At 43.6% G+C, this 24,573-nt stretch overlaps 1 protein-coding gene and 1 long non-coding RNA gene across 6 annotated transcripts in view; one reads left to right on the top strand and one right to left on the bottom strand.

Moving 5' to 3' along the window:
* The window catches only part of LOC117512494 (glutathione hydrolase 7), a 51,257-nt gene extending 45,018 nt beyond the window's left edge, over positions 1 to 6,239 (bottom strand). For 3 of the 5 annotated variants that reach the window (XM_034172584.1, XM_034172585.1, XM_034172588.1), the window contains exons 1-2: positions 6,068 to 6,238; positions 5,304 to 5,728 (exon numbers count right to left, since the gene is read on the bottom strand). In XM_034172584.1, coding sequence (XP_034028475.1) covers positions 5,304 to 5,526 — 223 coding nt within the window. In that variant the 5' untranslated portion in view covers positions 5,527 to 5,728; positions 6,068 to 6,238. Of the gene's footprint in view, positions 1 to 5,303; positions 5,729 to 6,067 lie in introns of all 5 variants that reach the window. The other 2 variants (XM_034172586.1, XM_034172587.1) reach the window with 2 other exon arrangements.
* Positions 6,240 to 9,650: 3,411 nt separating this feature from the next.
* LOC117512493 lies at positions 9,651 to 23,898 on the top strand. The gene is made up of 3 exons (XR_004561306.1): positions 9,651 to 9,661; positions 12,508 to 12,511; positions 23,432 to 23,898. It is a non-coding gene; the product is annotated as an uncharacterized LOC117512493 (long non-coding RNA).
* Positions 23,899 to 24,573: the final 675 nt, after the last annotated feature.

The following is a 24,573-nucleotide window of genomic DNA, read 5'->3' as shown; positions in this document are numbered from 1 at the left end:
TCTCGATTCTGTGGGTGGTGGTGCATGGCCGTTCTTAGTTGGTGGAGCGATTTGTCTGGTTATTCCTGATAACGAATGAGACTCCGACATGCCAACTAGCTACGTGACCCTGTATGGTCTGCGTCAACTTCTTAGAGGGACAAGTGGTGTTCAGCCACATGAGACTGAGCAATAATATCTGCAATTGTGACAGTAGAGGAGAAGAAAGCAGACGTACAAACTCCAGCTCTGTTGCTTGAGCTTGCAACAAACCATGTTGTTTGGTACCCGTGACCATTGACCCGGAAGTACTGTAGGCTTGCCCAGACCTGTGCACGTGTAACCGTGAGATGGCTTATTTACTTTAATGTCAGATTACTCGATAGTAAAAAGAAAAAAAACTGAACTAACTAAAAAAATCCAAGTTATTTAAAGTTGAGACTTTTTTACATGAATGTCACTGCAAAGATTAAGTGATTACATGTTCAACAATTTCACCACATACAGATACATTTCTGATAGCTGAGTCCACAAAGCCCATTAAAAGCCCCAGTCTTGATAGTAGAGAAGCTTGAATCTTCGACTGGACTGGGTTGCTTGACGTGAGGACGTTTCGCTTCAAATCACAGAAGCTTCCTCAGCTAAAATTCTTGCTCTGGTAGTCTGACATCTGTCTTGACTCTTGTAGAGAAGAATAAACCAGAAGCCAACAAAATCTGGAGTTTTTAACCTAACCAGACCCCTCCTACCAAGAGGCCGACTGCTATAGGCTAGTGACTAAACAATAGCTCTAATTAGCACCTATTTTGCTCTAGTTAGCACTCTCCTAATGATGGGATGGAAGCCTCCCCTGATGGCTCCCTTGAGGACTCTCCTGATGACGTGAATGTCTCATTACCATGAACAAAAGACTGAAACTGCTTTGACCTGAGTACCCCATTGTAAACAGGGGACAAAGCGTGTCTGAGACCCGCCCCCCCGGTTAAGGCTGGGTTTCAGCTGTTTTACAAAAAATGCTTCCTTGACACCTCTCTCAAACCATTTCTTCTCTCTGGCTAAGATTTGAACTTCCTTGTCCTCAAACGTGTGGTTAGTATCTTTCAGGTGGAGATGAACTGCAGACTGAGGTCCACTGGCGACCTCTCTGCGGTGCTGGTATAGCCTCTTGTTTAAAGGTTGCTTAGTCTCACCTATGTAGTGTTCATTACAGTTTTCCTGACATCTGATATAATACACTACATTGCTCTGTTTGTAACTAGGGATCCTGTCCTTAGGGTGAACTAATTTCTGTCTCAAGGTGTTAACCGGTTTAAAGTAAACTGGGATTTTGTGCTGTCTGAAGATCCTCTGTAGTTTTTCCCCTACTCCTGCTAAATAAGGGAGAGACACTCTTCTTCTTGTCTCCGTCTCCTGTCTATCTGGTCTCTTTGTTTTCTGGGACTTCTGCACTTTGTCCAGGGACCATCGTGGGTACCCACATACTGTGAGGGCTTTCCTTACAAGTTGTTGTTCTTTAGCCCTTCCCTCTGCAGTTGTGGGCACCTGTAGGGCTCTGTGTTGAAGAGTCCTGATCACCCCGACCTTGTGTTCAAGGGGGTGCTTTGAGCCAAAGAGCAGATATTGGTCAGTGTGAGTGGGTTTTCTGTAAACCTCTGTCTGGAGCTGCCTGTTCTCTCCAATCGTAACATCACAGTCCAAGAAGGCTAAATGGTTGTTTCTGGCATCCTCGTGTGAACTTGATATTGGAATCCACCGAATTGATGTGTTCTGTAAAGTCCTCGACCTCCTGTTGCTTGATTTTAACCCATGTGTCATCGACATATCTGAACCAGTGACTGGGAGAGATGCCCGTGAACGATGTCAAGGCTGTCTTCTCCACTCGCTCCATGTACAGATTGGCCACAATGGGGGATACCGGAGACCCCATCGCACAACCATGGATCTGCCTGTAGTAATTCCCCCTAAACAGGAAATACGTGGTGTTAAGACAGATCTCCAAGAGTTGGCAGATGTGGTCTGTCACATAGAAATTTCCATTTGGCTTTGTCAAATACCTTCTCTGCATCCAGTGAGAAGATCATTGGTTTGTTGAATGGATGAGTATGGAATAACATTAAACAGTGGCTGGAGTTTGCATGTTGCATGGGTTCCCTCCAAGTGCTCCATCCATCATAGAGCGTGTACTGTACTGTTTAATGACTACTAAGGTATAGGGCCACTGACCTTTTTAAGATTCAAGGCATGAAAAAAATTTTCACTAGCACCACTATAATTTTATTTATTAGCTTTTAAGCAGGAGATTCATAATATGACATTACCAATACGATCAAAATTTGCATTGTCCAGAAAAAATTAATCAGAAGTTCCCCTGAAGAGTAAACTGTCATGGTCTGCCCTGGTCCTTTGCCCTTTATTTAACCTTGTGTGTAGTTTGTCTGTTTTTGCCCCCAGGTGGCGCACTGCAGAGCCGAGGAACACCTGTAATTCATCATCTCCTTGCACCTGAAGCTTATGAACAGCTCATCAGGAGCGGGCTACTTAAACCCCAGGTTTAAGCTCAGTCTTTAAGGGATTCTTCATTTTCCCTGAGGCCAGATTCTTCCAGGAGTTTCCCAGAGCGTCACTGAGATTCCATGACATTGACCTCATCTTTTCTACCACTTCCATGCACTCTGATGTCAGAGCTTTCCGCAACTCGCTTCAAGGTAACCTGGCCAACTCTAATTCCTGTATTAGAGCTCACTGTTTCCTCTGGTGTTTCCAGACACTCTCCTGCGCAGCTTCCATGTCGTAAATGCTCCTGGCTCCACGATTATCTGCACCATGGTTCTCAGCTGCAGAGTTAAGAGTTCAGTTAAGTTCCTTCATGTTCAGCAAGATTCCGCTCTCACGCAGCTCCTGTCTGTAACTGTGCATGACTAAGAACTGTTTCCAAGAACTGTCTCCAAGTGCTATTACCAAGAACTGTATAAACTCTGATAGTGAACCACTGAGAACTTTCCAAGTCATTTCTAAAGTCAAGTCCTGCTTAATTGGAACTACGTCACAAGACACACCTGACCTTTGAAGATGGCTCATGAACTGTGAATGATTCCTGAACAGAAAACCTTATTTCTTAGACTGTATACATTGTTTCCAGAGCTGTGAACATTCCTTTTTTGAGGCTTTTGTGAACTGTCTGCTGTTAAAGGCTTCAGTGTTACAAGTGCAGTCACTCACCTCTCCTCTCCTCCATTCTCCTAGTTCCTGTTCTCGGCTCTGTGTGTCCCACCTGGCCCTGCCTCCAGAACCTTACACTCCAGGATTCCTGCTTGTTCTCAGACCCTCAAGTCTGTCTGTGTGTGCACTGCAGCTCCCAGATGTTCCACCACTACAAGCGGGCCCGTCTTGGCTCAGCAGGCCGTCTAACCAGCGCAGAATTATTCACTTGTTTATTGTAAATCTCTTTTCATTCACAACCAATTCTGTTCCTTGCTCCCAGCTTTTAAGTCCATCACCTGTAATGGTCCGGTCCCGTCTGGACCGCTAACCGTAGCATAAATTTTCAAAAGAACAGACAACCTTGAACTGCTGATGGCAAGATGGTTGATACCATGGCTGAGAGCGACAGTGATGCCATAAATCATGTGGGGACTTTCCCAGATTTGTGCAAAGCATTATGGGAACACCACAGTGGCAGCTAAACGGAGTGCAGACGGGTCCGCGCATCTGGACGCAGCCGGCGCAGTGCGGCGGCACAGGAAAAACACCTCCGTGTTGATAACCATTTGTAAAATCCAGGCGGCTTTTGATGGCTTTCAGTGGAGTGAGTATATGAGAAATTGTTTAACAGCTGGACATGTTCCAACTTGTCCTTAAGGCTTCCAACAGAGGTGTTTTTCCTGTGGCGGAGCGTCGCGGCGGCTGCGAGCCGACACTGCAATCCGCCCGCATGTCTTTCATTAAAAAAATCTCCTTTAACAGTGGAATATCCGGATAAAATGCTGAAACCGACTTCTTCTGAAACTTCTCTGTTCTCTCACGACGTCCTGGATCAATCGAGCCTGAAATGTGGAGGTTTTCAGCTTGAAACAGGCTGACGACGGCGCCTGAGAGCGCTGCGCGACGTCTCGCACCGTGGGAAGTCCTTAAAGCGACAATATCACCTCAAAATCTCTCATCAGCTGTTAAAATTTTCACCGAAACCCAGCTTAATTTTTCGAACCGTGTCCACTTCGATGTGCCTCACAGGTTTAGAAAAAATTTTGATCAAACAAAGCGCCAGTCTCTCAGCAACTTCTCAGACAAAGGAATTCCGACGAGGGGCTGGACGACTCCTCCCACAAGGAGTGCTCACAGGCGAATGACGTCACCGACAGGCGTGGAAAAACTCACGCATGCGTACGAGGGTTCAAGCATGTCTGACGTAAAAACATATGAATGAAATCCATATAGTTTTTGAAAAAAATAAAAAAGACCTATACTTTATTGACAGACCTTGTATAATGCTGGGATTTCAGAAGAATCTAAATTTTGGCACTTTAGTGAAATATGGGCAGCTGGCCAAGTGGTTAGTGCACTTGGTTTCCAGCCCACTCCCAATTTTTTATTTTTTTTTTTTGTGTCCCCGTCACAAAAGGCACCCCATTTTCGTGACACGGTTTTGTTATTTTGCTGTTTATAATCCTCCCCCTTCTCTTAACTCTAATAATGTCCATAGTGTAAGTGTGTCCCCTCCCCTAAACCTAACCACACCCCCGTCACCGCACATTTTGTGCCCCATCACAAAAAGTGCTCTGTTACGAACGCATAGATTAATGTAATTCTTGTAATGCTGCCATGAACCACCGTGAGACTGGGTTGTGGTTTTTAGTACAGAAGGTTCCAAGTTCAAACTCCACCCTCGCCACATTTCTCTTAACATGCAGATCCACCTCGGATTTGCTCTGTCAACCCCAAGTGCAAACAAGGGAGCTTCCTAAGGGACTCACTGGTAAAATGTGGATGGGACACTAGTGTTAATACAAACAGTTTGATAAGAATGGATTACAAACAGCTTTTGGGCAGCAGCCTGACAGCACAGTGCACTGAAGACAAAACAAAACAGTCTTTTGGCTTTTAGCTGTCAGTTGGACACATAATCTGATCCTGTGCGATCAATGCACAAATTTCAGTCATGTTTCCCTTTTTTCAGTTTTGCAAAGTTCATGCTGCTTGAAATATGGGATTTCGGTTTAATTCCGGATAATGCTGGGGCAGTAACAGTCCACAAGAGTTCATAAAGCTCAGCAACACTTAACGTGAAACGTCACTTGAATCATATGTGGTATGACTTGGTGACTGACCTGTATCTTGCTCATTTAGCACGTTGTCATCATCTTTTCGAGATTTCACGGCGTTCTCTCCGGAGAGTCCGTCGTCTTCGGGCAGCCTGGGGAAGCTGGTGATGCTCATGTAGTCCACTGGAGAGTAAGCGCTACCCAACATTGTTTCAGGGTTGGCATCTTTCTCCATCGTGCACTGATTGGGTCCACAACCTGCAACAATTTCCGGACCAGGGCTGTGCATGGTTTTCAACAGGTGCAGTTCTGGAAATCTAATGGCCAAATTACTGAGGGTTTGGAAAAATTAACCAAATATCAAATTAACCAAAAAAAAAAGAAAATAATAAATTTGTCCTTGCTGTTTGTTATTAAAAACCCAGTTGGGTCATGATACTAATGTGTAGGACCAGGACAGGAGCAGTGATGCTGCATTTCTTCACCATTTCCTACAAAAAAACAGCAACGCACTCAGATTAGGTTTGGCTTTAACAGCCTTTGTTATCGAGGTTGTGCGACAACATGACGCCGTGTCGCCACATATACATTTCAAATATACGCAATATTACAAGAATACTTCGAAATTAGCATTAACTGTTTGTTGTTGTTGTTGTTGTTTTTTAACCCGGGAAGCTTTTTCGTCCGTCCTATTTGTTGGCACCGAGGTTAAGTTAGTTTGATATTCGATATATTCAGACATTCGGCGTTGGTAGCATCGACACTAGCGCGTCCATTGTATATGCAAACAGAAAACCCTTAAAGCCTTTTTGTTAGTGGACCTGACTTACCGACAACGCCGTTGCCTAAAATTGCCTGTCGTCAGGTAGAAATCATTACTGTTGGCAGCGTTTATTTGATATTAAAAAGGAGCAGGTGCCGTGGTGCGTTTACGGTCTCCTCGTTCTCAAGAGTCACGACAAACAAAGTGTGAAGGGAAGTTGGTTTCGTTTTGCAGTGCAGGATAACCGGTGTGACGTTGGGATTATAGGTGTGAATTCTACGTGTTTGTGTTACGGGCAACCCCACCTTTAATAAGTAAAATTCCGACCAGATATTTGTTTAATCCACCCACAATACCAGTAGATTCTAATTAGTTCACCTCTTCAGGCAGATCGATGCGCTAATCAGTGAATTTAGTTGTTTTAGGTGCCCAGATAGAAGCAATAAATGGTCAGACTTTTACTCACGGAAGTCCATTTACCCTAGAGGTGGGCGGATCGATTCTCATATCGATACCAACGCTGGTATTGATATTGAACGATCCTCGTGTAAAAAGATCGATACTCAAGCTTTTTTTCTCTCCCACACGCACTGACTGCTGCACACGGATTTTCATCAAAGTCTACTCTCTGTCACACAACACAGAGCAGCGCACCCTTGTATTGTGGTTTGTCAGCCTTCTACCTCAGGAGATTTTGTTTTAAGTTGTGTTGAGTGATTTTTTTTAAACAAAAATGTTGATTATTTATTATTTATTAGACACCCATGCATAACAGAAATTCACTCATATGACCAAACTCATAACAGAAAAGTCAAAGACGGAAAGAAATATAAGAAAACAAACCAAATTCATAGTGCCTAAAGGTGTAGGCAGAAGCAACGCTTATCCACACCTACCCTCCTGTATAAAATCAATCAGGCATATATGCCTGTTCATAGACATTTATATCCAACACAATCTGAACACAGCAGCACATAGTTACAGATAAAAGAACTCAAATATTTCTCCATACAACTCACAAAAAAAAAAAAAAAAAAAAATGAAGGCTCCAGTACAACAGCCTCTACACACAACTCAACCCTATTAATCTAATACATATCTAGAAAATACCATTTGTTTGTATAAATGTTTGAACCGGTTAATATCTGGACATTGCTTAAGTTTCCCTGGTAAATTATTCCATTTTTTTGGGCCACAAATGGAAACACAAAAGCACCTCCTAGTCGTCCTAGTGCCCGCAATTTTAAAATAAAATGTACCCCTTAAATTATTATGATTGTGATAATAAAGTATTTTTGTTGTCACATACAATGTTCGGCGAAATTCTATCCTAGGTCTTTTGGATCCTTTGGATCTATGAAGCTTAAATATGAAAAAGTATCAGTATTGATATCGGCAATACTGGGCCTGTATTTACTTGGTATCGGATCAATACCAAAATTCTCGGTATCACCCGCCTCTAATTTACTCACCTCTGGAATATACAAGAACTGGAAGACAACGAAAAGGTGTATTGTAATTAATAAAGAAGCATCCACAGCAGGCACTAATGAGAGTCTATATATAAATAGCTTACACTCAGCTGTATTGGCCTCAATAAATAAAATACAATAAAATCAATTAAATCACACATCTAGAGATGATTCAGAGAGAATGTCCCTTCCTGTAACTTTACACTTTGTTGTTTTAATTTGGTAACAAGGTAAAGTACAGGTGAAGTAGACAAACAAGTAAGGGCTGAATTATTACAAACTAGTTATTAACTTAATTACTACAAAATTGCCCTTGTTCCCCCGTGTAGACAAACACAATGACCAGAGTATCTAATTCTCTTTTAAAATGACATTTCCACTACAGTTTGCCAGAAGGCACACTGCTGAATCAAACAGAGATTTTGTTTGTTTTCCTGTATCAAATTGAAAACTTGGAATTGTTTATGCATGCCATGCCCCGACGTGTCTAAAGTCTACTGGCTGTGAAAGTGATTAGTTGTATTCACAATAATCTGTATGTTTTTTGCTGTTTCATCTGTTTAATTTTGTCTCATTCAATTCAACTTATTTAGTTTATATAGCCCCAAATCACAACAAAGTTGCCCCAAGGCGCTTCACACAAGTAAGGTCTAATCTTACCAACCCCTAGAGCAAGCACACAGGCAACAGCAGCAAGGAAAAACTCCCTCTGATCATACTGAGGAAGAAACCTCAATTCAATTTAAATCAGTTTATTTATCCCCAAGGGGCAATTTTAAAAAGGCATGACTGTAACTTGGAAGACTTCAAAATAAACAAATAACATGCACAAGTACACAACCATCAACAATACACAGGCCATGGAACCACATTCAACAGCTAAAAAGGTTATAAGTGCTGGATTATAAAGTGCTTTTAAATAAAGTGCTATTAAATTGTGCTTCAAACATCAGTTTCAAGCCATGAGGGGGTTAAAGATCAACGTTTTGGAGCTTGACAGCCCTGGGGATGAAGGTTGTCTTCCTCCTCTGGGTCCAACAGCCTGGACAACGAAGTCTGCGTCCTGAAGGGAGCCACTCAAACTCAAAAAAAAAAAAAAAAAATCCACATGGGTGAAGTCGTGTAATATTTTGCAAGCTGTAAGGAAAGTGAATGCACGGACCCACATTAGGGAGCATAAATGAACGGTCAATAGGAATACGAATAAATAACAATTTATTATGCAATGTGCAAACACAGGTCAAATATGCTTAGTCCAATTCACAACAAAAAGGTGACACGTGGGCAGGCCCGAGGGTAGGAGACGCCTATCCAAAGAAGAGCCGGAACCCACGAAGCCCCACTGCCAACCGGAGGCCTGCAATACACCAGAGCCGCCAAGACCCGACCTCCCCAGGTGGCCACCGTCCGAGGCTGCTGGACCGGTACTGCTGGCAGGAGCAAAAACAGGTTAGGGTGGGTGAGTGTTCACCCAGCAAACAGTCAGCAACTCACAGTTATCCTCTTGGAGGAATAAATCCAGATACTCCCAGAGTGCAGAGGAAAAACTGGAGGACATGCAGTGTCAAAGGTTATACTCAGTAAGTCAGAAGTGAGGAGTGGAGACGCCAACTCCTCCAACTTCCACAAACTCGGCTACAAGTATAAGTCACAACTGCAAAGACTTCAGTTACAATGAATGTGCATACGGCACAAAACGGCTGAGTAGTTTTACCTGTAAGGTAAGCTGATAACTCGGCAGAGTTATGGTGTCCTTCCCAGGCTTTTATGGTGTAGATGATGATGATGATGAGTGACAGCTGAAGACAGCCTAACGGGGCGCACCTGGTAGTGCCAACAGGTCCGTGCGCCCTCTGCAGGGCATAAAGGTGCCAGCATGGCAGGGCGCAATCTGGTGGTGGGCCAGCCCACACAACAGGAGCCCCCCCTCAACGGGCGCCTCCTGGCGCCCGACCCGGCTTGTCGGGGTGTTCCCTGTAGAAATCCGCCAGGAGGGTGGAATCCAAAATGAAGCTCCTCTTCACCCAGGAGCGTTCTTCTGGACCATAACCCTCCCAGTCTACCAGGTATTGGTACCCCCGACCCCTCCTACGTACATCAAGGAGTTTCTTGACCGTCCAAGCAGGTTCTCCGTCAATGATGCGGGCAGGAGGCGGCGCCGGTCCGGGGGTGTAGAGGTCAGAAGTATGGTAAGGCTTGATCCTGGAAACATGAAATACCGGGTGTATCCGCAGTGAAGCTGGGAGCTGGAGCTTCACCGCGGCCGGGCTGATCACCTTAAGGATCTTAAAGGGTCCAATGAAATGGTCAGTCAACTTCGGGGAGTCCGTTTGCAGAGGGATGTTTTTTGTTGATAGCCAAACCTCCTGCCCGGGCTGATAAGCTGGGGCCGGGGCTCGTCGGCGGTCTGCATGGTCCTTAGCCCGCATCCGGGCCTTCAGGAGAGCAGAGTGGGCTTTCTTCCACACCCGACGGCATCTCCTGAGGTTTGCCTGGACCGAGGGCACCTCGACCTCTCCCTCAACAGCCAGAAACAATGGGGGCTGGTACCCCAAACAGACCTCAACCAGGGAGAGGCCGGTAGATGATGAGATTTGGCTATTGTGTGCATACTCGATCCAGGCCAGATGTTGACTCCAGGCCGTCGGGTGCGCTGAGGTGACACATCTTAGTGCTTGCTCCAGGTCCTAGTTGGCCCGCTCTGCTTGACCGTTAGTCTGAGGGTGGTACCCGGACAACAGGCTCACCGTGGCCCCCAGCTCCCTACAGAAGCTCCTCCAGACCTGCGAGGAGAACTGGGGACCACGGTCAGATACTCTGTCAGTGGGGATAACATGCAGATGCACGACGTGGTAGACCAGGAAGTCTGCAGTCTCCTGGGCTGTCGGGAGCTTCGGGAGGGCCACGAAGTGGGCCGCCTTGGAGAACCGGTCCACTATCGTCATGATGACCATCTTTCCCTGAGACACAGGGAGACCCATGACGAAATCCACTCCGATGTGTGACCAGGGGTGACGAGGCACAGGCAATGGCTGGAGGAGTCCTGCCTCCAGCTGGTGTGAAGCCTTGCTCCTGGTGCAGGTGGTACAGGCCTGGATGTAGTCCCTGGTGTCGGCTTCGACTGACGGCCACCAGAACCGCTGCCGGACCACTGCCACGGTTCTTCGCACCCCCGGATGGCAGGAGAGCTTGGAACCGTGACAGAAGTCCAAGACGGCAGTCCGAGCATCTGTTGGCACATACAGCCTGCTGGTAGGACCACCTCCGGGATCCGGATGACGCGTCAGGGCCTCCCTGACCACACCCTCCACATCCCATGTGAGGGCTGCGACGATAGTGGATTCCGGTAAGATGGTGTCCGGTGGGTCCAACAGCCTTGCTCCAACTTTTTCTTCGTGCACCCGGGACAGTGCGTCAGACGGGATGTTCTTGGTCCCGGGGCGGTAGGTGATCTTGACGTTGAAGCGTCCGAAAAACAGTGACCATCGGGCTTGCCTGGGGTTCAGACGCTTAGCGGTCTGGATGTATTCCAGGTTCCGATGGTCAGTGAGAACTACAAATGGGACCACAGCTCCCTCCAACAGATGTCTCCACTCCTGAAGGGCCTCTTTCACCGCCAGGAGTTCCCGATTGCCAACGTCATAGTTCCGTTCTGCGGGGGTTAACCTGCGGGAGTAGTAAGCACAGGGGTGGAGAACACATCGGACTCCCTGCTCTGGGACAGCATGGCTCCTATCCCTGAGTCAGAGGCATCCATTTCAACAATAAACTGGTGGTTAGGATCGGGCTGCACCAGAATGGGTGCAGTCGAAAACCGGTGTTTCAACTCCTTAAATGCGGCTTCGCATCGATCCGACCAGGTGAAGGGGACTTTTGTGGAGGTCAGGGCTATAAGGGGGCCGACTACGTGACTATAGCCCTTAATAAACCTCCTGTAGAAATTGGCGAACCCTCGGAACTGTTGCAGCTTCCTATGATTTACCGGTTGGGGCCAATCTCTCACCGCAGCTACCTTAGCCAGATCGGGTGCGACAGAGTTGGAGGAGATAATGAACCCCAAGAAGGACAGAGAGGTGCTGTGGAACTCGCACTTCTCGGCCTTCACGAACAGCCGGTTCTCCAATAACCGCTGAAGGACCTGACGGACATGCTTAACATGAGTCTCAGGATCCTGGGAGAAGATGAGGATATCGTCTAGATATACGAAAACGAATCGGTGCAGGAAATCCTGCAGAATGTCGTTAACCAAAGCTTGAAACATCGCGGGGGTGCTGGTGAGGCCGTACGGCATGACCAAGTACTCAAAGTGACCTAAGGGGGTGTTAAATGCCGTCTTCCATTCATCTCCCTTCCGTATCCAAACCAGATGGTAAGCATTCCTAAGATCCAGTTTTGTGAATATTTTGGCTCCATGCAGGGGCGTGAACACTGAATCCAATAGAGGTAACGGGTATCGGTTGCGAACCGTGATCTCGTTCAGCCCTCTATAATCAATGCATGGACGGAGACCGCCATCCTTCTTGCCCACAAAAAAGAAACCTGCACCTAACGGGGATGAAGAATTTTGGATTATCCCGGCAGCTAATGAGTCCCGGATGTAGGTCTCCATTGATTCGCGTTCAGGACGTGAGAGGTTGTACAGCCTGCTGGACGGATACTCAGCGCCTGGAACCAAATCAATGGCACAATCATACGGTCGGTGAGGGGGCAGAGTGAGTGCCAGATCCTTGCTGAAGACATCAGCAAGGTCATGATACTCAGCCAGCACCTCCGTGAGATTGGGGGGAACTCTGACCTCCTCTTTAACTTCATCGCCAGGTGGCACAGAGGATCTCAAACACTCCCGGTGGCAGGTTTCGCTCCATTGAGCCACAACCCCAGACGGCCAATCAATCCGGGGATTGTGTTTTATCATCCATGGATAACCCAAAATAACTCTGGAGGTAGAAGGTGTTACATAAAACACAATCTCCTCCCTGTGATTACCAGAGACAACCAAGGTTAAAGGCTGTGTCTGGTGTGTTATTTCTGGTAGTAGGGTGCCATCTAGTGCCCGCACCTTCAATGGTGAAGGAACGGCCACCAGAGGGAGCCCCACAGCCTTAGCCCACCTACTATCCAGTAGGTTCCCTTCCGATCCTGTGTCGATCAGTGCTGGAGTGGTAAGGGTTAAATCCCCACAGAGGATTGTGACTGGGAGTGTGCGCATTTGCATGGGACACCCGTGTGGTTTGTATGGCTCACTCTTAGCCCAGTCTCTAAGGTTGAGCTTTGTTGTTTAACCGCCTGGGGCCCCTTATTCTGCGCATGCTCATTCAAGCCGCAGTAAACACACTCTCCACGTGCCAGTCTCCTTTGTTTTCCCTTTACTGTCACTTTCACCCTACTCGTTTCCATAGCAACGTCAGCAGGGGGAGCTGGTGTAACGTGGAGAGCCCTGGCTTTGGAGCGGGGAAAGGACGGCACTAGCTCAGATCTGGAGGGGAGAGGGACAGCGCACACCCGGCCACGCCCTTCGTCTCGCTCCCGCTTGAATTCCTCAAGCTGATTGTCTAAGCGTATAACCAGATCAATAAGCCCATCTAAATCCCGCGGCTGATCCTTAGCCACCAGATGCTCCTTTAGGGCCGGAGACAGCCCGTTTACAAAGGCGGCGCGGAGTGAGACTGCATTCCAACCGGACCTCGCTGCCGCGATGCGGAAGTTGATTGCATAATCAGCAGCACTCCGCTGTCCCTGTCTCATTGACAGCAGCATATTTGAAGCGGCCTCGCCTCTGTTGGGATGATTGAACACCAGTCGAAACTCCCTTATAAACTCAGTATAAGTAGAGAGGACCCGTGAATCTCATTCCCAGAGCACCATAGCCCAGGCGCGTGCTCTGCCCCGAAGTAAATTAATTACGTAAGCCACCCGGCTGTGCTCAGACGCGTACATAACGGGCCGCTGTGAAAAAACAAGTGTGCACTGCATGAGGAAGTCCGCGCACGTTTCAACACAACGGTTCCGGGGGACTTAAGTAAGCTTCGGGCAACGAGGGGGGGGACCCCTGAACGACCACTGGATTAACCCTGTTTGGCGGCTGATCCACTGGAGGGGGAGCGGCTGCAGCCGCGCCTGGCAGGTGCGTCTACCTGCGTGGTGAGAGCCTCCATCCAACGGCTGAGATGAGCATCCTGCTCAGTTAATAAATCCAACCGAGCAGTGAGGTTAGACAGAATGTGCTGCAGCTCACCCAGCGATCCTCCTGGTGGATCCTGCGCACCTTGCACTTCCATTGATCGGTGAGTTGGTGGTAAACGCCCCTCGGAGTCCATGACGTGGCCGAGTTATCCTGTAAGGAAAGTGAATGCACAGACCCACGTTAAGGGGCGTAAATGAACGGTCAATAGGAATACGAATAAATAACAATTTATTATGCAATGTGCAAACACAGGTCAAATATGCTTAGTCCAATTCACAACAAAAAGGTGACACGTGGGCAGGCCCGAGGGTAGGAGACGCCTATCCAGAGAAGAGCCGGAACCCACGAAGCCCCACCGCCAACCGGAGGCCTGCAATACACCAGAGCTGCCAAGACCCGACCTACCCAGGTGGCCACTGTCCGAGGCTGCTGGACCGGTACTGCTGGCAGGAGCAAAAACAGGTTAGTGTGGGTGAGTGTTCACCCAGCAAACAGTCAGCAACTCACAGTTATCCTCTTGGAGGAATAAATCCAGATACTCCCAGAGTGCAGAGGAAAAACTGGAGGACGTGCAGTGTCAAAGGTTATACTCAGTAAGTCAGAAGTGAGGAGTGGAGACCCAACTCCTCCAACTTCCACAAACTCGGCTACAAGCTGCAGTCCACAGTTGGGGGGGGGGGTCATCGAGCTACTCTGTTCCTACAGAAAACCATCCATCCTGCATGTGCCACAGAAACAACCCAATCCAGCACATGGATCCAGCCGCATCTTAGACAGAGAGAAAAAGAAAAGACAATCAGTCCGCCAGAAAAACTACACTTAAGGTATAATTCGTCAGCATTGAGCAACAGGAAAGCAGAAGAAATACTAAGGTGATCGCCGGCCACTAGCCCTAAGCTTTACTAACAGACCCAGACTTTAGGTAATGTTGACAAGATAAAGCATTCTTCTCTACAGAGCTGTCCCTTCAGCTTGGGTGTACATATGTCACAAAACTGTTGTAAAAAACTCAGTACCTGGCCTACACTAATGAGGCGAACACACCTGAGAGCTGCTACATAGCACCCAGCTATTCTGGCATAGACTCAGCTGGATCGGTACAGCCAGGTGAGTGGCACAGAGTGGTGGCTGGCGGCTCGAATCTGGAACCTGTAGATCCATCACAGATGTCCAGGAGCCATTCCATCAGGGCTGTTATGGATGTGAGAAATGACTTGATGTAATTCTTTCTCATGCCAGAGGGAGCGGTACCTTGGAGGAATGACAGTGTCGCGTGGCACATGACCCAAGGTGACCTGATAACAACCTGATAATCTTACCTGATATGCTGATGTGATAATGGACTTCAAAAGCTAACTTTTGGTTATGTAAATAGAATGGTTAATAAACACCCAAACTGCTTCTTTATGTGCTAAGTACACAAGGTGAAGGTGCAAAGTAAATCTGGTGCAAAAGAAGAAAAGTGAATACAGGCAATACAAATACACAAGGTCAAACACAAACATAACTGCAATAAAGAATCAGTTTTTAACTATTTACCCAGTGCAAAGACGCATGGCGATCACTCCTGATGACAGTGTTCATACAGAAAATGATAAATTGCATAATGCTAGACTGTGGCAGACCAGGTCTTTACTGTTTTTCCAAATATAAAGAAGAGGTCAGTTTTAGGGGTTTTTATGACCCTTTTCTGTGGAATAGTCTGAGATAAAACAGTCTGGTTCTGTGGATTAATTCATATCCAGATTAAAGAATCACCTGTTCTCACGATGTTATAATTAATTCATACTTAGTTGTACAGTATCACAGCCTTTCTCTCTCACTTGAACTGGTTCCACTACCGGTAGAGAAAGACTCACTTTCATCATTTCCAAATTCCATGGAAATGTTACTAAAATACAGGATTCTATTGGGGGTATGTTAGTGTTTTATCTATTAGTTTGCTGTTTTAGATAGTTTTACAGTGAACTGGTTATGCTGGTTGATTGATTTCTGCTTTGTTCTCCATCTGAAATCCTGCCTAGTAGAGCAGCAGCTGTACTGGCTACACTAAGTGGATGTCAGTGAAGGTGACAAGGCCCTACCAGGATGAGGAAGTCCCTCTGCTGCACTCCAGGTAAGAGCAGAAGAGCAGCAGGGAGCACAGGTGCCTGTCAATAAATCGGATCTGGTTGGCGGCACATCTGAGAGATCCATCCACCCATGACCAGGATGTGTAGAGTCTATGTGGCAGTTGTTTTAGATCTGAAGTGTGCCCATGGGTTAATGGACAATTGTTAAAAAAAAAAAAAAAAAATGTTTGTTGCTTCTCTCCAACATTCTGTCTCTGTATGTGTGACACTTCCTTGTTGATTATTGTGTCAAGGTGAAATCCAGGTTGAAATATGTTCCAACTAGTTTGGTTAGAGGGAAATTCCCATTTATTTGACATAGTAGTGCACTGGTCTTGAAAACAGTTTGGTGTTTGTATCCCATCAAAGCCACAAGATATGTCACTCAATTACATTTCATTTAATTTCTTTGTTTTATTCGCATGCTCAAAGAAGATAGTCACCCCACTGAGCCCGGTCTACCTGGAGTTTCTTACTATAATCCAAAAACATCTGAGGGACGTTTAGTGTGTTTGTTCAGGGGGTAGGTGAGATGTAAAGAGGACTATGGACTCATCGGTGAGTCCACATCAGTAATCCGTTATGCTTCTAGGCCTGTAAGGGTTAAACCATGTATAGCATTTAGGAGCGACTTACACCATAATTTGGCGCTGTGTAAAGAAATTTAATTGAACTTGAGACACTGAGGTGGTATGTCCTTGTTATAAAAACAAAGAAAGACAGAAAGAAAAATTTCAAGTCTGTGAGATAACCTTTTTCATGCCATGTCCACCATAATGAAAGGAGACAGATCAGGACAAATGCATTGCCTGAAAGGTCCACCTCCTCCGTATCTTATAGGCTTTTTGCACAGACTGCAGACAAGTACAGCGTATTTCATAGAGGAAGCAACAGATCAGATTAAGACATATGTCACTAAAGTGTAAATAAGGAAATTCAGGCTAAAATTTTGAGATATATATTTGAGATGGGATGTCCAAGATCCCCAACCATATTAAATTGAAAAGGTAGATAACATAAATCTACATAAATACAATTTTCCAAATTTACAACCACAAATTAGAAAGTATGAACCCAAGCTATTTAATGTTTTGCGTGGTTAATTTCATTTAATTTGTTCATGTACAGTCCATGGCTCAGTGGTTAGCATTGTTACCTCACAGTGAGAAGCCCCTGGATTGATTTCCCACGTAGTTCTTTCTGTGTGGAGTTCTTCACACGTTCTTCATGTGTTTGTGGGGTTACGCCCAAATGTGCTTCGTTCAACCTTCTTCTGGAGACACACAGGTTTGGGAAATTGGAAACTTTAAATTGACTTCAATCGTTTAATGATATTATGCTCTGTAGAAGGAGAAACACGCAAATCCCAATCTTCCTTTGGAAAAACATTGTTTTCAAACATTTCAATCGTGTTCTCATACATTTGTTGATAAACTGGAGATCCTCTGCCCATCTGTGCTCCTCAAAGCATCGCACTTTCATGGATACTGCGTTTGTACTAAATCATAATTACAATCACCTGTTGACAGTACCAGTGTTGCCGACCAAACGGTCCCCTCTAAAAATCGGTCTGCCTTTTGAATCTGCACTTGCGTCATAAGCCGCGATTCACGGATTAAAACCTTGTTTCTGCTTAAAACTACACTCCAGTCATCATCAGTCTCAGTGACTGATAACTAAAGCTTTTGTACAACAATCATTTCCACATAAATTCAGCATTATTTTGTGTCATGTGTCATAAAAGACACATGAAGTGATCAGAATTTCGCCTCGTTTCTGCTTAAAACTGATTTTAGAATGATTTAAGAGGTTTTACCTTTATCATCTGATGGTTAATAATCCCATTAATCCATTTGGTTGCTTTGGGCTAAATGACTCCGCCTCAGGTGTGCTGCTGTGGTCCGAAGTGAAGCATGTGTTATGTGCAGACGCAGGTTGAGGAGCGGACCAACGTCTGACCGAACCCAGCGCTAAATAACCAGAAAGTGGTTCCACAAACAAAACGATTTTATTTCCCTCCAGTGCAATAATTAGTGTTGGTTTGTCTGGCAGAGTGAAGGATGGCGCGCTCTCCAGCGCCCAAAAGGATCGAAGCCTCGGCGCTTCTGGACTCAGATTCACCGCCAAACACCCCCCAGGTGGACACGACAAACTGACTCTGTGAAGGATGGAAAAGGTGAGGTAAGTCAACAGAGCTACAGCAAATATCCCTCAGAGGCACACACTATCAGCAACACATTCAGGTCTGAATTTAAGCTTTATGTAAATGAGCAGCTTCTCACAACAGGTGGAGGATCATCAGTCCGTACGCCACAGCAGTGAGAAGCAAACTGCACAATTCTCATCAATGTTCAAATACACTGCGTAACAAAATACCAAATTACTATTAACGATCATTCAGACAATAATCACCTCAGATGTGTGCTGACAGCATGTGTCCCTCACCCGTCCTCCTTCACAGGCACGATGTGTCAAACCCTGGCGCGGTCCTCAGCGTCTCACAAACGAACATCACAAGGTCGAGTTCCCGGCAATTCTGCTTGAACCACTCATGGCTTAAATGCAGAACGCCATCTCATTATCTGCTTCAGCTGAAAGTCTTTAAGTTTGCACGTGAGCATCATCCACAGGTGCTGCGAGTCAGTAGGCCTGCACGTAAACATCCTCCACAGGTGCAGCTAATAATGCTGATGAGGGTGAAGGACTCTTCTGCCAGCACCTTCTCCACAGACAAAAACCAGTTTGCATACCACCTGGAGAGCAAAGAAAAGAAAACAACACAAAAACATCCAGCCAAACCCCCCAACACATAACAGCATGCGCAGATGCAAAATGCGGAGCGATTTTTAGGGGCAGATCATTTGGTCTGCAACACCGGTTTGAAATTACATCATTATACATTTTCTTATTATAATTTTACTGCATCAATAGAAACCCTAAATTGGGCCCGTGCAAATTATTTTTGAATTGTGTTGCAGGCTTGAAATCCAGGACTAAAAATAAAACACACACAAAAAAGAAAAAAAATGAAAGAAAGAAGGCTTATACTGTCTAATGAAATAGAAGACAAAATAAATGTCAGAATCAGTTTTTTAATTAATTAATTAATTCGTTCATTCATTCATTTATTTAGCATTTTCCATTTCGCCCCAACCTTTTCTAATGCAGAGCTATAACTGTTCCCTTGTTATATCCAAAACCCAGTCTCACTATAGCATTCCACCCAGGCTGAGTCAACATTGCATTTCATCAGCATGCCTATTTTCTGTCATTTTCTTTTCTGCAATAAAAAAAAAAAAACTGCTCTTGACTTCAAATCTCACTTTGTCCTACAGCAAACAGGTCATCCTGCAGGCCTAATGCTAAGTACCCTCTAATCTAGTGGTTCCCAAAGTGGAGGGCACACTTCCTAAAAGGGGTGGGGGCGGGGGGGGGGATGTCACAAGGTAGATAAATTTGTTTTTTGTTTGCTGCTGTTGGATTTCTTTTTATGTCTGCTTTAGTTTTTATGATACATTGAACAACTGGAACAGTAAAAAAAAACAAAAAAACAACAACAAAAAAAAAAATATATATATATATATTTTTTTTTTTTTTTCAAATATTAAATATTCATATGTTAAATAACTGATATTTTTTAATAGTTTTGTGTGTGTGTGTTTTTGGCGGGTTTGAACAGCTTTTTGGCTGTAAACCATCACCTGTATGTGGGAACACAGATGATCATGATTCAGCACTGCTGCTGTTGCAGAACATGGACAAGTGTATGAGAAATAAATTTCAATAAATTAATAAGATGCATAATGCATGCAAGTTTGTTAACAATTATTTTGTTTTGTCCACTAAGAAGTTGTACTTTTGCATATATTACATTGTTTAAAATTCCAATCGGGGGGGGGGCTTTGAACATATTCTATGCTAAAGGGGAGGCCTCCAGAAAAACTTTGAGTACCACATCTCTAATACCCTCTTCCTTGTACTACTACACTCTCCCATATGAAAATAACGACACAAGATTCAGGTGTTCACCTGAGTATTTATTGTTGTTGTTGCTGTTGTTTTGGTGGGTACCTGTGTTGTTTTTTTCTGAATAGATGCTGGGAAAAACCCATCCATTGTTTTTTTGCATAGGTCTTGCCTGTCAGTGGACGACTGTCCATGTTGGAGGTGGAAAAGTCTGTACATCACAAAAACCATGCAGAAATAGTGAAAGGCACAATCACCATAAATATCAGATACACCTAATTTTATATGTCTATATATAAAATTTTTCTTGGGGGGAGGGGTATACTAATTGAGACAAATGAAGTGTTTTTAAGCTGCCATCATTTCAACATAAAAATGAAAACTGCCAAAACATTCCACACCTTTCCATTTTAGTCATACTGCTGAATAACTGTTCTAATATCTATATGGGAAAATACAAGCATACTCTATCACATTATATTTTCTATGATACATTTCTTTTTTTTGAATATAAACTATCTGTTGCTCAACTTCTCCACATATCTATATCAAATTAGCTCAACACTACTTTCGACCACACCCTCTCCCCCATTTTTAATGATTTCACCCTGAAACCACCTTTCAGCAATCGTGCATTACATCCCGACAACATCCTTTTTTAAAACATTTACAAGCAAAAGAGAAGAAATGTGTTAAAAAAACAACAACAAAAAAAAAAAACAGGACATTTGCAGCAGCAGACCTGCCTGTGGTGACAAGTCCTTATGCACCTGTGGTCTCTCATTATTATATTTCATTCTTTATTCATAACATAGTCATATTTTCTTGTCTGATTACTGTTGCTGACTCAGCTTCAATAAGTCTCCTTGAAGTGAGTGAGCGTGAACAGAGATCACTCTACGTGCTGGTGTACTTGTGTGGATGCTATAGACTTGTTATAGACTTGTCACCTCAGGTCCATCTCCTGCATTAGACTTGACAATATACATTAAAATCCTCATTTACAAAAAAAACACACACAAAAAAAAAAGCAAGAAAAAGCAGTAACATTAATTACTATATTATAAATTAATGGATTAAAAAAAAAAAAAAAAACATAGCCATTTAGAGGATGGAAGAATTTAAATTTGCATTCTGAGACAGGGCATTTCCAAAGCAAACCAAATAAAAATTCAGAAACTATCTGTCGTTCAAACACACCGGCACAGACACAGTACACTGTAAAATGTGACAAGTTGACTTGGAAACATATGGAAAATGATTGCCTGGAAAAATATAAGTAAAGGACAAGTACTTTTTTCATGTAAAATAAACTAGCACGGTTATTTTACATGAAAAGAGTACTTGTCCTTTGCTTGTCTTTTTCCAGGCAATTGGATTCCACATTTAGTTTTTTTTTTTTTAATAAAGTGAACTTGTCAGGTTTTACAGTGTAGGGGAGCTCCCCTCCCACTCCCACCCAAAATAAACCAAAACCACTTTTTTTTTTTTTTTTTTTTGGGTTTCCTTGGATGACCCCAAACAATCAGGATATTCTCAAAAATGAAAACAGGCTTCAAGCCAGATATTCAAAATGGCCAACACAGTTTTTTTTTTTTTTTTTTTTTAAATTAGATCTATTGTTTGACACTATGATGTATTTTAGGGGTGTTTTTTAAAAAAAAAAACATCATTTAGTCCTTATTTTGAACATCATTTTGAATTTAGAACTCCAGAATGAAATTATCTGGGCAGAAATGTATTTATTGTGACCTAAACATTTCTTGTTGAGACATATTTCAGGAAATAAAGTCCTTTATGTCATTGGATGTGTTGTAATAATAATAACAACAACAATAATAATAAATAAAATTTTAAAAAAGGGTGAGGGTGGTCTTAGCTCCCCTATTAATGTTAACATCATGTCATTACCAGCATCCACACAGCAAAATGCAGTGTTACATGGACCCTCTAGAGGGCAGTGTTTTCCTATGGCACATAAACCTTTAGTCTAGTGCTGTTTTTATGGTACATCTCAGCAAAATGAGACTTATATTGTGTTGGTGGCACCACTTGTGAAACGCCCTGTTGATTTTGATAAAAAGCAGAGAGAGAGAGAGAGAAAGAGAGAGAGAGGAAAGTCTCCTACACGTCCCGCTAAACACCGCTTTGTGGACTCGAGTCCTGAGAGGCTCTGACACCTAATGGAACGTGAGAAATTATTTTGCAGTATTTACAAGAGAAAGAAATGTGTAATTATTTTTTTTTATATAAGTGTTTGTAATATTTAACATGTCAGTACACCTTCTCACACACACAGTCTGAGTGAAAATAAAATGAAAAAGTGATCACAAAAACAGAAAAGAAAAAACAAGCACACAGCACGCAGCTCAAACTTTGACTCACAAAAACGTATGACAGTGCAAACTCACATCCATATCTCCAATAATTTACAAACATTAATATACACTTCAGCACCATTATTGACTATTGTTGTTGAATACATATCAGATCTGTGGACACTAATAGATGGATGCGCTAATGAGTAATGAGGTGGGGTGCACGTCCATGACCAGGTGTCTGCTTGTGCTGCTGCAGCTCGGCGGGATTGTTTCTTCCCAGTCTTGCTATCAGTCAGTAATCTTTCTTCTGTGAAAAAGGTGGATGTTCTCCAAGAAAAATGTGAGGTCGCAACACACACTGTGGATGACAGTGGTGAATGTGTGCTGGGCACATTACTTTGATTTTCAGACTGCACACACTTAATGATCAGTGGTGTATGTTTCACAAGGAGCCTTTTTTCTTTCTTTCTTTCTTTTTTTAAAAAAAACCTTCTGTACTTTCCTCTGGTCCACCAGGAACTGTCTTTTTGGTGGGAACATCTGCCAAAAAGAGATAAAATAAAATGTGCCACGATTTTAAAGACAAATAATGAGAAAACAGCAAATTAAAAAGAGTTCCCATCAATACTGCTTCGCACTTACTATAACTTGCCACATCCTGTAACCCAAAGGCCAACCATGAAACATTTATATATTTTTCATATAATACAGAGAACAGAGTAAGTGGCTTTGTGCTGTAGGAGTTGGACCAACAACCGACAGACCAGGATTTGAATCCAGGTGAATGGTGTTGTCGTTCCAGTCCACTCAACTGTAAAAGGGCACCGGCCATGAGTTGGGAAGTGACCTACAATGCTCTAGCTTCCAATCCATGGGGATTTGTAGACTCTTACACACTCCACACTAGTGTATCCGGGGTTACACACCAACACAATGGGCTGCAGGGACTATATATGATTTACTAATGATTTTATCACCTGGATCAAGATGAAATCCAGATTGAAAAATTTTCCTACTATCTTGGCTAGTGGGGATTACCCTTTGGCCGACCTTGTACAGCATTGATCTCATGAGTGAGAAGTCTGGTGATCGAATCCCAGCAGAAGCCACAAACACATAAAAGTTGGTTAAACAAAATATTATACACCAAGCCTACAGAGATGAGGAGTATCACTTATATGGTGAGGAAGGGGATGCCCACATTTCACCTGGCTGTGGCAGGTAGATAGGTACTTTCAAGAGGTGGGGATGCGAGGAGGTTCCGTGGTGTAGTATCCTCAAATAAACTAACGTTTTCTTGTCTGTGACTGTCACTTTAAATGGACAGGAGCTGCTGCTCGCTCTCTCTTATCAGTGTCTCTTCTGTCTCTCACTCAGTATATTGGAGTGCAGACAACTGGAGTTTAGATGTAGACTTCAGTGACATATGTCACCAAAACCTAAAACAAGATGTTTCAGGCCTATAGTTTGCTTATAGCAAGGTAATTTCTGCTAACACATACACAGAACTGTGGAACTCTGTGGATCTCAAACTTAAAAATTCCATAATAGCAAACTGATAAATGTTGATAGAAACAGATTTTGACCAATATGGCCACTTTAAACTGTATTTCATAATTATTGGGCATCACTGTTAGAAAAAGAAGCTAGCTACAGGCTAATGTTAATGCTATTGTTTAAAGTTGAAATAAAACATGTTCATAGGCTGGTCTCAGGATTACATTACATTTTCTTACAAATTCCCTTTCATATTCAGTCTAAATTATCACTCTGTTACTCTTTAGTCTGGTTTGCTTATCTTCTCTCTCCTTCTTCTACTTGCTTTTTCCTTCAAAATGAGCAGAGAGGAATTTTAAAATTATTGATTTGAAATGAGGTCGTCCATGTTTTTTGCAACATCACTCTTTTGCACGCTACAAAATTCCACTTTTTTAATGTTGTAGTGATTTTCCTCTCACACTCATCATCCTTTCACCTTTTATCAACAAACAGAAAACTGTTAATGTAAATCTTCAATATATGATGATTCTGTAGCAGCGTAAAGGTCTCGCTTATCTTTCTCTTGCATTATTTCCACCAAAGACGTCCGTTCCCAGAGACAAAGTGAAGTACAGAAAGTTATTTTAAGGTCAAAGAAACAAACAAACAATATTTCAGGGACTAAATAGCTCTGTTGGTTTAATTTGAAGATCATGCTTAATAAAACAATTCAATAAAATGCTGAATACTAAGAATGGAGAAAAATCAAAACAGATGAACTTTTTTGTTGCTTTTTCACCCCACTATTCTTTCAGTATTTTATATTTTTTTGTTGTTGCTTTTGCCATTTTAATCCTACAATAAAGACTAAAGAGAATAACATTATAGTTGGCTCTATTCAGAGGGCTTTGCCATAAAAGCATAACAGGGTCTGTGTGGAGTCAATTAAAAATCATTGGTATTGGAGTGTATTATGAGAATATTAAATGAAAAGCTTTGTGTTGGTGAATATATTGTATTGGCCTGAATATAAGACAGTC

The sequence above is a fragment of the Thalassophryne amazonica genome, chromosome 6 (assembly GCF_902500255.1).
Source record: "Thalassophryne amazonica chromosome 6, fThaAma1.1, whole genome shotgun sequence".
Taxonomy (NCBI): domain Eukaryota; kingdom Metazoa; phylum Chordata; class Actinopteri; order Batrachoidiformes; family Batrachoididae; genus Thalassophryne; species Thalassophryne amazonica.
The sequence above is the reverse complement of the archived record's forward strand: the minus strand, read 5'-3'. Positions and strand labels throughout refer to the sequence as shown.